The 17,493-nt window shown below is 57.5% G+C and overlaps 1 protein-coding gene and 1 long non-coding RNA gene across 2 annotated transcripts; both read right to left on the bottom strand.

Annotated features, from left to right (window-relative positions):
• Window positions 1-892: 892 nt before the first annotated feature.
• LOC145340661 (uncharacterized) lies at window positions 893-6,783 on the bottom strand. Its single transcript, XR_013886275.1, has 4 exons — window positions 6,701-6,783; window positions 2,232-2,318; window positions 1,139-1,202; window positions 893-985 (listed from the first exon to the last, which is right to left on the bottom strand). It is a non-coding gene; the product is annotated as an uncharacterized LOC145340661 (long non-coding RNA).
• A 6,766-nt stretch (window positions 6,784-13,549) lies between these two features.
• Window positions 13,550-17,164, bottom strand: LOC145340659 (pygopus homolog 2-like). Its single transcript, XM_080185124.1, is given in 5 exon segments — window positions 13,550-14,011; window positions 14,014-14,602; window positions 14,604-14,726; window positions 15,881-15,945; window positions 16,896-17,164. Coding segments are annotated over 5 exon segments (1,236 nt in total). The 5' UTR covers window positions 16,951-17,164; the 3' UTR covers window positions 13,550-13,607.
• Window positions 17,165-17,493: the final 329 nt, after the last annotated feature.

Consider the following 17,493-nt stretch of genomic DNA (forward strand, 5'->3'; position numbering starts at 1 on the left):
CTGTCCCCCCCATCAAACACTCCCAGGACAGGTACAGCACAGGGTTAGATACAGAGTAAAGCTCCCTCTACACTGTCCCCCCATCAAACACTCCCAGGACAGGGACAGCACGGGGTTAGATACAGAGTAAAGCTCCCTCTACACTGTCCCCCCATCAGACACTCCCAGGACAGGTACAGCACGGGGTTAGATACAGAGTAAAGCTCCCTCTACACTGTCCCCCCATCAGACACTCCCAGGACAGGTACAGCATGGGGTTAGATACAGAGTAAAGCTCCCTCTACACTGTCCCCCCATCAGACACTCCCAGGACAGGTACAGCACGGGGTTAGATACAGAGTAAAGCTCCCTCTACACTGTCCCCCCCATCAAACACTCCCAGGACAGGGACAGCACGGGGTTAGATACAGAGTAAAGCTCCCTCTACACTGTCCCCCCATCAAACACTCCCAGGACAGGGACAGCACGGGGTTAGATACAGAGTAAAGCTCCCTCTACACTGTCCCCCATCAAACACTCCCAGGACAGGTACAACACGGGGTTAGATACAGAATAAAGCTCCCTCTACACTGTCCCCCCATCAAACACTCCCAGGACAGGTACAGCACGGGGTTAGATACACAGTAAAGCTCCCTCTACACTGTCCCCCCCATCAAACACTCCCAGGACAGGGACAGCACGGGGTTAGATACAGAGTAAAGCTCCCTCTACACTGTCCCCCCATCAAACACTCCCAGGACAGGTACAGCACGGGGTTAGATACAGAGTAAAGCTCCCTCTACACTGTCCCCCCCATCAAACACTCCCAGGACAGGTAGAGCTCGGGCGATTGCCGCAGTGAGTCTCAGAGAGCTCCAGACTGTTGGATTACTGATTGACGCCGGTACCTCCTCCTCCTGTACTGTTTCCTGTTTATCCACAATTCCGATTTCCACCGGTTCCTCCTGCCTCTGTTCGCTCGGCGTCCGAGGTGTCTCTGTATCCGCTGTGAGGGAGGGAACAACAGAACGTCACATCAACCCTGAACACTTACACACCGGTCTCCCAGATCGCAGGTGGCTGTGTTTGCCTGTTTGGTAGCGATGGGTTGGGCAACGCAGCACGGGGACGCCCAGACTAGCTGGGCAGAGATTCCTACCTGGGCATTCTGTCACGGTCAGTTCTTGATTCACCCTGTCCTGCCCAGTATCCACGAGCGATTCCTGCCAGGAGAAAGGTCAATATCATTGAGGGAGGGTCTGGATACATCCCCCCCGCAGTGCGGCGCTCCCTCGGCACCGACCCTCCCCACAGTGCGGCGCTCCCTCGGCACCGACCCTCCCCACAGTGCGGCGCTCCCTCGGCACCGACCCTCCCCACAGTGCGGCGCTCCCTCGGCACCGACCCTCCCCACAGTGCGGCGCTCCCTCGGCACCGACCCTCCCCACAGTGCGGCGCTCCCTCGGCACCGACCCTCCCCACAGTGCGGCGCTCCCTCAGCACCGACCCTCCCACAGTGCGGCACTCCCTCAGCACCGACCCTCCCACAGTGCGGCGCTCCCTCGGCACCGACCCTCCCCACAGTGCGGCGCTCCCTCAGCACCGACCCTCCCACAGTGCGGCACTCCCTCGGCACCGACCCTCCCACAGTGCGGCGCTCCCTCAGCACTGACCCTCCCCACAGTGCGGCACTCCCTCAGCACCGACCCTCCCACAGTGCGGCGCTCCCTCGGCACCGACCCTCCCCACAGTGCGGCGCTCCCTCAGCACTGACCCTCCCACAGTGCGGCACTCCCTCGGCACCGACCCTCCCGCAGTGCGGCGCTCCCTCAGCACCGACCCTCCCACAGTGCGGCGCTCCCTCAGCACCGACCCTCCCACAGTGCGGCGCTCCCTCAGCACCGACCCTCCCACAGTGCGGCGCTCCCTCAGCACCGACCCTCCCACAGTGCGGCGCTCCCTCGGCACCGACCCTCCCGCAGTGCGGCGCTCCCTCAGCACCGACCCTCCCGCAGTGCGGCGCTCCCTCAGCACCGACCCTCCCACAGTGCGGCGCTCCCTCAGCACCGACCCTCCCGCAGTGCGGCGCTCCCTCAGCACCGACCCTCCCACAGTGCGGCGCTCCCTCAGCACCGACCCTCCCGCAGTGCGGCGCTCCCTCAGCACCGACCCTCCAGCAGAAGGGGGCAATAAAACGCTGCCCCGTGACAGAGGCTTTATGGATGATTTCGGGAATCGGGAATCGGGAATACCTTCTCCATTCCCAGTGTCTCTCCGGAGTTCGGAGGCACTTCGGAAACACTCGCCATGCTGTTAACCCTTCGATTGCCAGACTGCACCTGGGAAGCGGAAAGACGGACAGAACTCCTGTAACAGTGGGACAGCATGGGAAAAGGCCATTCGCTCCATCCTCCTCGTACTAGCTCTTTGAATGCTCTATCCAATTAGCCTTCCTTACCCCTTACTCTTTCCCCCTTCATCCCAGGAGGTCACCTTCCGATATCTCTCCAATCCCCTCTCCCCCTTCTGAAGTTCCTATTGAATCAGGCCCCTGTCAGGCAGCAGCTCCAGATCACATCTCGCTGTGTTTCCATTTGAATTCTCCCCATTTCCCCCCCCACTGACCGTTTCCCAACTCTCTTCAAACTGCCCCCTCTGGCCACAGAATTTGCCCCCGTGTTAACAAAACAAAACAAAATTAAGATCAAGGGACAGACGGGCACAGAGACAGACGGGCACAGAGACAGACGGGCACAGAGACAGACGGGCACAGAGACAGACGGGCACAGAGACAGACGGGCACAGAGAGGGAGGGAGAGGGACAGGAAGAGGGAGAGGGAGAGGGAGAGGGAGAGGGAGAGGGAGAGAGGGAGAGGGAGAGGGAGAGGGAGAGAGGGAGAGAGGGAGAGGAGGGAGGGAGGGAGGGAGAGGGAGGGAGGGCACAGAGAGACAGTAAATTAAGAAATTCAGGAACTTTGAAACAATAAAGAGTGAACTAATTTGAAGGGAGAGTGACCCCCACTCCATACAACCCAAATCCAATCTCCAAACACAGATAAACATTAGACAGTTATCAATCTGCAGGGTCAGGGGGGATGTTAAACCGGGGTCCGGGGGGGGATGTTAAACCGGGGTCCAGGGGGGGGGATGTTAAACCGGGGGCCGGGGGCCGGGGGCTGGGGGCCGGGGGGGGCCAGAGAGAAACAATATTTACAAACTGTAACATCACCAACTCAACCCCATTCAACCCAATCCCCAAATCATTCACATCAGAACAACTAGCAGTCTATCCGTCTGGGATCTTTCCCTAACCCTGCAGTCTCTCCCTTCCTGCTCCCACTCCCTCTCCCCTATCCCTGTTCCCCGTTCCAACTATCCTCATCCCTGTTCCCCCTCTCCCTCCCCCTACTCCCCCACCCCACTACCCTCCATCCTCCTACCCTCCCTCCCCCTACTCCCCAACCCTCCACCCCACTACCTGCACCCCCTACCCTCCATCCCCTACCCCCCACCCCTCTGCCCTCCACCCCCTACCCTCCATCCCCTACCCTCCATCCCCTCCACCCCTACCCGCCATCCCCTCCACCCCCCTACCCTCCATCCCCTCCACCCCTACCCGCCATCCCCTCCACCCCCCTACCCTCCATCCCCTCCACCCACTACCCTCCATCCCCTCCACCCCCCTACCCTCCATCCCATCCACCCTCCATCCCCCTACCCTCCACCCCCCTACCCTCCACCCCCTCCACCCCCCTACCCTCCACCCCCTCCACCCCCTACCCTCCACCCCCTACCCTCCATCCCCTCCACCCCCCTACCCTCCATCCCATCCACCCTCCATCCCCCTACCCTCCACCCCCCCTACCCTCCACCCCCCCTCCACCCCCCTACCCTCCACCCCCTACCCTCCATCCCCTCCACCCCCCTACCCTCCACCCCCCTACCCTCCACCTCCTCCACCCTCCACCCCCCATCCTCCACCCCTCATCCTCCACCCCTACCCTCCACCCCCTACCCTCCATCCCCTCCACCCCCCTACCCTCCACCCCTCCACCTCCCTCCACCCCCATCCTCCACCCCTACCCTCCATCCCCTCCACCCTCCATCCCCTCCACCCCTACCCCATCCCCTCCACCCCTACCCTCCAGCCCTACCCTCCATCCCCTCCACCCTCCATCCCTACCCTCCATCCCCTCCACCCCTACCCTCCATCCTCCACCCCTACCCTCCATCCCCTCCACCCCCTACCCTCCATCCCCTCCACCCCCTACCCTCCATCCCCTCCACCCCTACCCCTCTTCCCGCTTTCACTCTCTTCCCTATCCCTATTCCTTCTCTCCCCTCTCCTTCTCTCCTCCTCCTTCTCTCCCCTATCCCTCTCCCCCTCTCCCCTATCCCTCTCACCAACCCTCTCCTTATCCCCCTCCCATCCCTGTCTCTCTATCCCTCTCCCCATACCCTATCCCTCTCTCTCCCTCCCTCTCCCTATCCCTCTCTCTCCCTCCCTCTCTATCCCTCTCCCTCCCTCTCCCCCTCTCTCCTTATCCCTCCTCCCTCCCACCTATCCCCCTCTCCACCCCTATCCCCATCCTATCCCCCTCTATCTCTATCCCTATCCCTCCAATCTCTATCCCTATCCGCCCATCCCCCTCCCCTCCCTATCCCCCTCTCCCTCCCTATCCCCCTCATCCCTATCCCTATCCCCCTCTATCCCTATCCTATCCCCCTCTATCCCTATCCCCCTCTATCCCTATCCCTATCCCCCTCTATCCCTATCCCCCTCTATCCCCTATCCCCCTCTATCCCCCTATCCCTATCCCCTCTATCCCTATCCCTATCCCCCTCTATCCCTATCCCCCTCTATCCCCTATCCCCCTCTATCCCCTATCCCTATCCCTCTCTCTCTCTCTATCCCTATCCCTCTATCCCTATCCCTCTCTCTCTCTCTCTCTATCCCTATCCCCCCCTCTCTCTCTCTCTCTATCCCTATCCCTCTCTCTCTCTATCCCTATCCCTCTCTCCTCTCTCTATCCCTATCCCTCTCTCTCTCTCTCTATCCCTATCCCTCTCTCTCTCTATCCCTATCCCTCTCTCTCTCTATCCCTATCCCTCTCTCTCTCTCTCTATCCCTATCCCTATCCCTCTCTCTCTATCCCTATCCCCTCTCTCTCTCTCTCTCTATCCCTATCCCTCTCTCTCTCTCTTCCCTATCCCTATCCCTCTCTCTCTCTCTCTCTCTATCCCTATCCCTATCTCCCTATCCCTATCCCTCCTCTCCTATCCCTATCCCTCTCTATCCCTATATCCCTATCCCTCTCTCTCTCTCTCTCTCCTATCCCTATCCCTCTCTATCCCTATATCCCTATCCCCCTCTCTCTCTCTATCCCTATCCCTATATCCCTATCCCTCTCTCTCTCTCTCTCCCTATCCCTATCCCTCGCTCTCTCTCTCTCTATCCCTATCCCTATCCCTCTCTATCCCTATATCCCTATCCCTCTCTCTCTCTCTCTATCCCCTATCCCTATCCCCCTCTATCCCTATCCCTATCCCCCTCTATCCCCTATCCCTATCCCCCTCTCCCCTATCCCCCTCTATCCCTATCCCCCTCTATCCCCCTCTATCCCTATCCCTATCCCTCTCTCTCTCTCTCTCTATCCCTATCCCCCTCTATCCCTATCCCTATCCCCCTCTATCCCTATCCCTATCCCCCTCTCTCCCTATCCCCCTCTATCCCTATCCCCCTCTCTCCCTATCCCCCTCTATCCCTATCCCTATCCCTCTCTCTCTCATCCCTATCCCCCTCTATCCCTATCCCTCTCTCTCTCTCTCTATCCCTATCTATCCCTATCCCTATCCCTCTCTCTCTCTCTCTATCCCTATCCCTATCCCTATATCCCTATCCCTATCCCTCTCTCTCTCTCTCTATCCCTATCCCTCTCTCTCTCTCTCTATCCCTATCTATCCCTATCCCTATCCCCCTCTCTCTCTCTCTCTATCCCTATCCCTCTCTCTCTCTCTCTATCCCTATCTATCCCTATCCCTATCCCCCTCTCTCTCTCTCTCTCTATCCCTATCCCTCTCTCTCTCTCTCTATCCCTATCCCTATCCCTATATCCCTATCCCCTCTCTCTCTCTCTCTCTATCCCTATCCCTCTCTCTCTCTCTCTATCCCTATCTATCCCTATCCCTATCCCTCTCTCTCTCTCTCTATCCCTATCCCTATCCCTATATCCCTATCCCTCTCTCTCTCTCTCTATCCCTATCCCTCTCTCTCTCTCTCTATCCCTATCCCTATATCCCTATCCCTCTCTCTCTCTCTCTATCCCTATCCCTCTCTCTCTCTCTCTATCCCTATCCCTATCCCCCTCTATCCCTATCCCTCTCTCTCTCTCTCTATCCCTATCCCTATCTCCCTATCCCTATCCCTCTCTCTCTCTCTCTCTATCCCTCTCTCTCTCTATCCCTATCCCTATCCCTCTCTCTCTCTATCCCTATCCCTCTCTCTCTCTATCCCTATCCCTATCCCTCTCTCTCTCTATCCCTATCCCTCTCTCTCTCTATCCCTATCCCTATCCCCCTCTATCCCTCTCTATCCCTATCCCTATCCCTCTCTCTCTCTCTCTCTCTATCCCTATCCCTATCCCTCTCTCTCTCTCTCTATCCCTATCCCTATCCCTATCCCCTCTCTCTCTATCCCTATCCCTATCCCTCTCTCTCTCACCTTTCCTGTTCCCACTTTTTTCACTTTCTGCTCATTTTGTTACAGTCGAACTCTGATACATTTCCTACCACGTGACCGTGGGCCTGGTCCAATCAGCGTCCTCCTTACATCAGGAGGGAGTGGGGCTGGCCAATGGGAAGCGGTCTGTCATGGCAGCCTCCAGTCTGGGCCAATGGGAGGCGAACAGGTAGTCCTGGGTATTTATAGAGGGGTTCAGCTCCCAGCTGCTGCCATCATTTATCCCCTGGAGCCTCCCCCAGCCAGACAGCCCTGCCTGCCTGCTGCTCTTCAACTGTGGCAGGCATCACAACATGTTTGATCTGATTTATTATTGTCACCTGTATTGGGATACAGTGAAAAGTATTGTTTCTTGCGTGCTATACAGACAAAGCATACCGTTCATAGAGAAGGAAAGGAGAGGGTGCAGAATGTAGTGTTACAGTCACAGTGAGGGTGCAGAGAAAGATCAACTTAATGTGAGGTAGGTCCATTCAAAAGTCTGACAGCAGCAGGGAAGAAGCTGTTCTTGAGTCGGTCGGTACGTGACCTCAGACTTTTGTATCTTTTTCCCGATGGAAGAAGGTGGAAGAGAGAATGTCCGGGGTGTGTGGGGGGGGTCCTTGATTATGCCGGCTGTTTTTCCCCGAGGCAGCGGGAAGTGTAGACGGAGTCAATGGATGGGAGGCTGGTTTGTGTGATGGGATTGGGGCTACATTCACCACCCTTTTGTAGTTCCTTGCGGTCTTGGGCAGAGCAGGATCCCAGACCGAGCTGTGATACAACCAGAAAGAATGCTTTCTATGGGGCATCTGTAAAAGTTGGTGAGAGTCCGTAGCGGACATGCCAAATTTCCTTAGTCTTCTGAGAAAGTAGAGGCGTTGGTGGGGCTTTCTTAACTATAGTGTTGGCGTGGGGGGGGCACCAGGACAGGTTATTGGTGATCTGGACACCTAAAAACCTGAAGCTCTCGACCCTTTCTGCTTCATCCCCGTTGATGTAGACAGGGGCATGTTCTCCTTTACACTTCCTGAAATCGATAACAATCTCCTTTGTTGTGCAGAGCTCCCAGGGGTCTGGGTTTTTTTTAAAGTTTATTTATTAGTGTCACAAGTTGGCTTACATTAATACTGCAATGAAGTTACTGTGAAAATGCCCTAGTTGCTCCTGTTCGCGTTACACTGAGGGAGAATTTAGCACGGCCCAATCCACAGCCTAAACAGTCCGTCTTTCGGACTGTGGGAGGAAACCGGAGCACCCGGAGGAAACCCACGCAGACACGGGGAGAACGTGCAGACTCCACACAGACAGTGACCCGAGCCGGGAATCGAACCCGGGTCCCTGGCACTGTGAGGCAGGGGTGTTAACCCGCTGTGCCACCCATGCTACCAAAGGAGACTTGCTGTGTGCCAACCTGGAGGTTAAAATAAGTCATCAGGGCTTGTGGGGGGGAGAGGGAGAGTGGGGGGGGGCGGCGGAGAGAAAGATTTTGAAACAAAATAATAACCTGAAACTAAAAGCAGGAGATGTTGGACTTGCAACCCCTGCCTCACAGCACCAGGGACCCGGGTTCGATTCCCAGCTCGGGTCACTGTCTGTGTGGAGTCTGCACATTGTCCCCGTGTCTGCGTGGGTTTCCTCTGGGTGCTCCAGTTTTTTTCCAACATTCTCTCCCCTCCCTATCTCTGTAACCTCCTCCAGCCCCCTACACCCCCTCCCTATCTCTGTAACCTCCTCCAGCCCCCTACACCCCCTCCCTATCTCTGTAACCCCCTCCAGCCCCTACACCCCCTCCCTATTTCTGTAACCCCCTCCAGCCCCTACACCCCCTCCCTATCTCTGTAACCCCCTCCAGCCCCTACACCCCCTCCCTATCTCTGTAACCCCCTCCAGCCCCTACACCCCCTCCCTATCTCTGTAACCCCCTCCAGCCCCTACACCCCCTCCCTATCTCTGTAACCCCCTCCAGCCCCCTACACCCCCTCCCTATCTCTGTAACCTCCTCCAGCCCCCTACACCCCCCTCCCTATCTCTGTAACCCTCCTCCAGCCCCTACAACCCTCCGAGATCTTTGCATTCCTCCAATTCCAGCCTCTCGAGCATCCCCCGATTCCCATCGCTCCGCCATTGGGGGCCGTGCCTTCAGCTGCCTGGGGGGGGACCTAAGCTCTGGAATTCCCTCCATAAACCTCTCCACCTCTCTCTCTCTCTCTCTCTGTCTGTCTGTCCCCAGTATCCTCCCATACCTGTATCAAATTCAGGATAATAAAACACCATAGTGAAGTGCTGTTCTGGCTTTTTATTCCATTGCAGGCGCTATAGAAATGCAAGTTGTGTTGCCCTCATCATTACTTGTAATATGTGTGTGTTTTTGTGTGTGTGACTCTCAGCATCAGTTGGCATCATTCTGCGTAGAGTTCCCCCACCAATATTAAAAATAGGAGCAGAATGAGGCCACTCGGCCCATCGAGTCTGCTCCCCCATTCAGTCATGGCTGATATTTTTCTCATCCCCCCATTCTCCTGCCTTTTCCCCATAACCCCTGATCCCCTTATTAATCAGGAACCTATCTATCTCTGTCTTAAAGACACTCAGTGACCCGGCCTCCTCTGCGGCAAAGAGTTCCACAGATTCCCCACTCTCTGGCTGAAGAAATTCCTCCTCATCTCTGTTTTAAAGGATCGTCCCTTTAGCCTGAGGTTGTGCCCCCTCTGGTTCTAGTTTTTCCTACTAGTGGAAACATCCTCTCCACGTCCACTCTATCCAGGGCCTCGCAGTATCCTGTAAGTTTCAATAAGATCCCCCCTCATCCTTCTAAACTCCAACGAGTACAGACCCAGAGTCCTCAACCCGTTCCTCATCCGACAAGCTCTTCATTCCAGGGATCATTCTTGTGAACCTCCTCTGGACCCTTTCCAAGGCCCGGCACATCCTTCCTTAGATACGGGGCCCAAAACTGCTCACAATTCTCCAAATGGGGTCTGACCCAGAGCCTTATACAGCCTCAGAAGTCCATCCCTGCTCTTGTATTCTAGCCCTCTCAATGTGAATGCTAACATTGCATTTGCCTTCCGAACTGCCGACTGAACCAGCACATTAACCTGAAGAGAATCTTGAACAAGGACTCCCAAATCCCTTCGTGTTTCTGATTTGTGCCCATTTAAAAATTAGTCTACACCTCTGTTCTCCTTATGTGCCAACTGACACACAATGCCCGAATTTACATAGCTACCCAAGGAAATTTGGCATGTCCGCTACGACTCTCATCAACTTTTACAGATGCCCCATAGAAAGCATTCTTTCTGGTTGTATCACAGCTCGGTCTGGGCTCCTGCTCTGTTTAGCATGGCCAATCCATCCTAACCTGCACATCTTTGGACACTAAGGGACAATTTAGCATGGCCAATCCATCTAACCTACACATCTTTGGACACTAAGGGGCAATTTAGCATGGCCAATCCACCCTAACCCACACACCTTTGGACACTAAGGGACAATTTAGCATGGCCAATCCACCCTAACCTACACATCTTTGGACACTAAGGGACAATTTAGCATGGCCAATCCATCTAACCCGTACATCTTTGGACACTAAGGGGCAATTTAGCATGGCCAATCCACCCTAACCTACACATCTTTGGACACTAAGGGACAATTTAGCATGGCCAATCCCCCTAACCCGTACATCTTTGGACACTAAGGGACAATTTAGCATGGCCAATCCCCCTAACCCGTACATCTTTGGACACTAAGGGACAATTTAGCATGGCCAATCCCCCTAACCAGCACATTTTTGAACTGTGGGAGGAAACAGGAGCACCCGGAGGAAACCCTCGCAGACACGGAGGGGGAAATGTGCAGACTCCGCACAGGCAGTGACCCGAGCCAGGAATAGAACCCGGGTCCCTGGTGCCGTGAGGCAGCACTGCTCACCCACCGCCCTGCCTCATACTTTCTCAGCTTGCCCTCAAGCGAGGGAGACAGACCTCACTCACCTTCTTTAGAAAGGGAGAATAAGAAAAATAAAACTAGAAGACTTTAAATTCAAGTACCTTGGTAGTTTTATTTGAAACCCTGCAAATAAAAATGGACTAAAAAAAAGGCTAAAAAAATGCAACATTCTGTACAGAGTGACGCACTGGCGGTCGGTCAGTAACGCGAGGTTAACAATCATACGAAGCCACGACGCTGACAGCTCCCCCCAGTCTGCCGTGGATAAATTACACATCGTAGACGTGCGCCAAAAACAGTCACCTCCTGGAGTAACTGCAAGCGATCGAGAGAGATATAAACCGTGGTTACAATCTGTCCAATCTTCCTCGCGTGCGTCGATATTTCAGACTGCTTTCTGTCCCGTCCGAACCAAGTCCCTCAGAACATGTCTTTAGCTGTGGTGTCGAGTTCTCCGCCCTCGGGCGAGAAACGGCCCACAATATCCCTTAACAAATCCCACTTGCCCCCCACCCCAACGTTGATTAGTTGCCTTGTGAAAGGCAAATGATTGTCCCAAGTCAATCTCCTGTGGCACTGAACAAGGGGGGAGGGTGTGGAATCAGGGTCATGGGTAACCTTTGTTATTTTTAATGGGGGGAGAGGCATGGGGTAGATACAAAGTGCCACCGTTGGTGGGAGGTCAGAATTACAGCGTGACGTTGACATAGGAAGTTCCCCTGGTAGGATTCCCCCCACCCCACGGTGCAGGAGGTGGTCATTTGGCCCATCGAGTCTGCGCCAACCACAATCCCACCCTGGCTCTCTTCCCGTAAACTCCCATTTACCCTAGCTAATCCCCCTGACATTGAGGGGCAATTTAGCATGGCCAATCCACCCTAACCTACACATCTTTGGACACTAAGGGGCAATTTAGCACGGCCAATCCACCCTAACCTACACATCTTTGGACACTAAGGGGCAATTTAGCATGGCCAATCCACCCTAACCTACACATCTTTGGACACTAAGGGACAATTTAGCACGGCCAATCCACCCTAACCTACACATCTTTGGACACTACGGGACAATTTAGCATGGCCAATCCACCCTAACCTACACATCTTTGGACACTACGGGACAATTTAGCATGGCCAATCCACCCTAACCTGCACATCTTTGGACACTAAGGGACAATTTAGCACGGCCAATCCACCCTAACCTACACATCTTTGGACACTAAGGGGCAATTTAGCATGGCCAATCCACCCTAACCTACACATCTTTGGACACTAAGGGGCAATTTAGCATGGCCAATCCACCCTAACCTGCACATCTTTGGACACTAAGGGACAATTTAGCACGGCCAATCCACCCTAACCTACACATCTTTGGACACTAAGGGGCAATTTAGCATGGCCAATCCACCCTAACCTACACATCTTTGGACACTAAGGGGCAATTTAGCATGGCCAATCCACCCTAACCTACACATCTTTGGACACTAAGGGACAATTTAGCATGGCCAATCCACCCTAACCAACAATCTTTGGACACTAAGGGACAATTTAGCACGGCCAATCCACCCTAACCTGCACATCTTTCGGACTGTGGGAGGAAACCGGAGCACCTGGAGGAAACCCACTCAGACACGGGGAGAACGTGCAGACTCCACACAGACAGTGACCTGAGTCGGGAATCGAACCCGGGTCCCTGGCCCTGCGAGGCAGCAGTGCTAACCCCACTGTGCCACCCGAAGGTGACGGATGTGACCCCCCCTGTTTGAGTGGTGGGGCGGGGGGTGCCACTTCCAAGTCGGGGTGAGTCGCTTAGGATGGAGACGTGGAGAAATCTCCCGACGCCGAGGGTGTTGTATCTTCGGAATTGCCTCGCCCGGAGGAGGGAAGCTCAGTCCGCCAGTGTGTTTAAGGCAGGGTTTTCCAGATAGCAATGATGTTAAGGGGGGGGATATGGGGATAGCGTTGGGGGACGGAGGGCGGGGGAGGGATTGAAGTGGATGGTGAGGCACCATCGCAGCGGGGCAGGCTGGACGGGCTGAATGGCCTCCCCCTCCCACTTATTAATAGCAATGGAGGTGGGGGGGGGGGGCACCCTGCCACTGGGTGGGCAATGTAACAGGAGCCTCCCCGTTCCCCCCCCCCCCCCACTCCACCTCCTCCCCCTGCCCAGTACTTAGCGATCCTGACTTTGCAAAGATGCTCGTAGACGGATGGACGCTCCTGGAAATAATTATCTCGGGAGCTGGGAATACAGCCCCCCCCACCTCCAACCCCAAACCCTCCCCAACCACCCCCCCCTCCTCCCCCGCAAGCGCACTAGCGTCCCCCTCTGCACGGCTGCAATTGTGTGGAGAAACTCCGTCTCTAGCTGATCTGAAACCTCAAGGGGACAACTTCCTCCCCACTGGAATATACCGACACAGGATCTCCCCCCCAATCAGCCTGTGCGCACGCGCGCACACACACACACGCACGCGGCGCGCGCGCACACACACACACACACACACACGCGCGCGCACACACACACGCACACACACGCGCGCGCGCGCACACACAAACTCCGAACTGCCCCTCCGACCCTGGAATATACAGGCACGGGTCTCCCCCTAACTGGCCCGTGGGCACAAAGGCAGCTCCGAACTGGGCACCCCACTCCCTGCCAACACCCCGGAATATACAGACAGAGGACTCCCCCTAACCGGCCCACGTGTAGACCCAACTTCAAACTGACACCCAACCCCCATCTCCCACCAAGTGGACATAAATTCGCGCCAACAAAATCATGACACACCAAACCGCCCCCCCCCCTCCTTCCTTCAAGCGTCCCCCTCTCTGCCCGTCACCCACCCTCACATACCCCCCACCCCCACAACCCCCACCCATCCATAGTCAAGTGGGCCAGTGACAGAGAGGCAACGTCCCCAACACGGTGGGGTGGGGGGGGGATAAGCCACGCGGCGTCAGGCGTCGGTAGCCACGGGCTGGCCCAGGTTCTCCCGCAGGTACACCGACTGGATCTCCTTGCTCTTGAGGCAAAAGTCGCAGGCCCAGACGGCTGCCGTCTCGGTGGTCAGGAGGCCGTAGGCCGTCTCCGTCATCCCCGTGCACTCCCGGTGGAACCACTTCTGGCAGGAGGCCTCGCACAGGATGGCGTCCTGGTCGTCGTTGACCTCGTTGAGGCAGAAGCCGCAGGGGTAGACGGGGTCCGAGGAGGGCCGGTGCCCGGCCCCCGCCCCCCCGCTCTTGGCGCCGGCGGGGGGGAAGCCGCCACCTCCCTCGGCGGGGCCCCCGGCGGCCGGGGCCGGGTTGAAGCCGGGCTGGTTGCCGTTGACGCCCGTCGGGGGGGACCCCGAGTGCTCGCCGGGGGGTTGAAGGCGTTGCCGGGCCGGTGGAAGTTCTTGGCCGCCCCCGGCTCCTCCGCGGGGGGGTAGCCCCTCTCCGGGCTGGGGAAGGAGGCGCCGCCGCCGCCGCCCCCGCCACCCCCGGGGGGGCCCACGGCGCCCTTGGCGAAACCCGGGTTGCCCCGGGGGCCGGGGTTGAAGGGCCCCGGCAGCTGGATGAACTTGGGCCCCAGCGGGGGGCCGGCGGCGGGGGCCGGCCCGGGGCCTGGCATCATCTCGCCCCGCGGGGGCTGCCCCAGGCCGGGGGGCAGCATGCCCCCAAAGCCGGCGCCCGGGGACGGGCCGGGGGGCCCCGGGTGGAGGGGCTGGCCGGGCGGGGGGCTGAAAGCCTGGCCGATGGCGGAGCCGAAGGGGGGCCCCCCGAAGTTCATGCCCCCCGGCTGCCCGAAGCCCGGGGTCTGGGGCAGGCCGAAGGGCGCCCCCAGCTGGCCTGGGGGGAAGTGGTGAGGCGCCTGCCGCCTCATGGGCTGGGGTCCGGCGTTGAAGGCAGGGTGCAGGTGGGCCGACTGCGGCCGGTAGGCTCCGTAGGCCGCCGCCGGGTTGCCGAAGAAAGCGGGCCGAGGGCGCCCCCCCCTTGGGGGGGGTGAAATCATCGTCGAAGGGGTTCGAGGCCACAAGGTGATCCACCATCGGTGTGGGGGGAGGGGCGAACTCGGAGAGGTGCGAGAACTGGGCGGCCTGGAGGGACAGAGAGAGAGAAACAAAACATGGGGTTAAACATAGAAAATCTACAGCACAAACAGGCCCTTCGGCCCACAAGTTACGCTGATGATATCCCTACCTACTAGGCCTACCTACAACCCTCAATCCCATAAATCCCATGTACTCATCCAGAAGTCTCTGAGAAGACCCTATCGAATCCGCCTCCACCACCACCAACAGCAGCCGATTCCATTCTCCCTCTGAGTGAAAAACTTACCCCTGACATCTCCTCTGTACCTGCCCCCCAGCACCTTAAACCCGTGTCCTCTCGTAGCGACCATTTCAGCCCTGGGAAATAGCCTCTGAGAATCCACCCTATCTATACCTCTCAACATCTTATACACCTCTATCAGGTCGCCTCTCATCCTTCGTCTCTCCAGGGAGGAGAGACCAAGCTCTCTCAACCTATCTTCATAAGGGTTAGATGGATTTTGTCGGTTCCGCAAGAACCCCCCCCACCCACACCCTGCCCAACCCTCACTAGAAACCACAGTGCCATTCCAAATGGGGCGGCACAGTGGGTCAGCACGGCTGCCTCACGGCGCCAGGGACCCAGGTTCGATTCCCGCCCTCGGGTCACCGCCTGTGCAGAGTCTGTACGTTCTCCCTGTATCTGCGTGGGTTTCCTCCCACAGTCCGAAAGATGTGCGGGTTAGGGTGGATTGCTAAATTGACCTTTAGTGCCCAAAGAAGTGGGGGAGAATGTGGGACTCGCTCCCACAGAGGGTGGAGTGAGGGGGAGAGCACGTGGGACTCGCTCCCACGGGGGGGGAGAACGTGGGACTCGCTCCCACGGGGGGAAGTGGGGGGAGAATGTGGGACTCGCTCCCACGGGGGGTGTAGAGGAGAATGTGGAATGGGTTTGGTGCAGTAGGGGGTGTTTGAGGGACAGTCGGGGGGGCAGGGTTTGTGAGCAGTCAGAGTTTAAGGAACAGTCGGGGTGGGGGGGGGGGGGCAGGGTTTGTGAGCAGTCAGAGTTTGAGGGACAGTCGGGGTGGGGGGGGGGGGCAGGGTTTGTGAGCAGTCAGAGTTTAAGGAACAGTCCTGGGGAGGGCAGTCGGGGATGGATGTATAAACCACAGCCTGAATCTCCCGGTTACAGTCGTGCTCACGCGGAGGTTGGACCCTACCTGTGCATTTGACTTTCGCTTCTTCTTCTCTGGACTCTTCAGTTGAGTTCCTCCACCGTTTGCACCTACACAAAGCAAGCAAAGATTAGCCCACACACTCACCAATCCACCCCCCACCCCCACACTGCCGTCTGTCAGGGTACACAGAGACCTGCACTGAGCCCCTACACCTCAAAACATCCCCCCTGCACCCTGCTAATCCCAAATAAAGACCTGCCGGTGTACAGCCGGACCCTCCCTCCCTGTGCAGACCTCACCGCCCAATATCGCCGGCCCATCCCGGCATCCGGCACAAGGCCGCTGCTTTGTCACGAACCCAGTCGGGATTTCAGGACACCGGTCCTCAGGAACACTGTCAATTTTTCACACGGTGTGGGGTTAGCGCTGCTGCCTCACGGCGCCAGGGACCCGGGTTCAATTCCCGGTTCGGGGTCACTGTCTGTGCGGAGACTGCACGTTCTCCCCGTGTCTGCATGGGTTTCTCCGGGTGCTCCGGTTTCCTCCCACAGTCCGAAAGACGTGCCGGTTAGGGTGGATTGGCCGGGCTACATTCCCCTCTCCGTCTGTGTGTGTGTGACTCTATCTGTCTCTCTGTGTCTCTGTCCCTCTGTGTGTGTGTCTGTCTCTCTGTCCCTCTGTGTGTGTCTCTCTGTGTCTCTCCGTCCCTGTGTGTGTGTGTGTGTGTGTGTCTGTCTCTCTCTGTCTCTGTCCCTCTCTCTCTGTGACTCTGTGTGTGTGTGTGTGACTCTCTCTCTGTGTCCCTCTCTCTCTGTCTCTGTCTCTCTCTCTGTCTCTCTCTCTGTGACTCTGTCTGTGTGTGTGTGTCTCTGTCTCTCTCTCTGTGACTCTGTTTCTGTGAGTGACTCTCCCTGTCTATCTGTCTCTCCGTGTCTCTGTCCCTCTCTCTCTGTGTGACTCTCTGTGTGTGTGTGACTCTCTCTCTGTGACTCTCTCTGTCTGTGAGTGACTCTCTCTGTCTCTCTGATGTTCCTGGTTGATTTGGGGATCTTTTCACCTCCTTTCTGCCGCTTGTGGATCCCCGGCTCTTTCTCTCCCTCGGCCGCCGCCATCGCCTCCACCTCCTCCCGGGGCCGGCCCAGGCCGCCGCTCCCCGCTTGCGGGCCAAGGCTGCTCTCCTCAGCCACACATCCCGGGGCCTCTCCCGCCGCCGCCGCCACGCGAGGCCCAGGCTTCAGCTGCGGCCTAGTGCAGCCCGGGGGGACGGGATTGACCGACACACACTCACCACCCCCGGCGGCCGGGGGGACACATTGCAGCGGCGCGCCGGAAGTGAGGGTTGGCTTCGCCCCCCCCAAGACCTGGACACGCCCCTCGGTGACGCAATCCCCGGACTCGGCCCAGGATATGACGCATTCCTCATGAAACGCCGCCCACAAAACCTGGACGCGTCCCTCTTGACGGAAGCAGTCGTTCTGCCCGCAGGAAGTGACGCCTCCTGCACTCTGACCGCGCCCTCTCCCAATGATCCCGCCCCTTCACTGAGACCCCGCCTCCGCTCTGAATACGCCCGCTAAAACCTGGACACGCCCCCGCTGACGGGTACCGAGGCCTCGCCCACAGGAAGTGACGCAGAACCCATCTCCAGCGCATGC

The sequence above is a fragment of the Carcharhinus amblyrhynchos genome, unplaced genomic scaffold, assembly GCF_965287045.1.
Source record: "Carcharhinus amblyrhynchos unplaced genomic scaffold, sCarAmb.v2.hapA chromosome_1255, whole genome shotgun sequence".
NCBI lineage: Eukaryota > Metazoa > Chordata > Chondrichthyes > Carcharhiniformes > Carcharhinidae > Carcharhinus > Carcharhinus amblyrhynchos.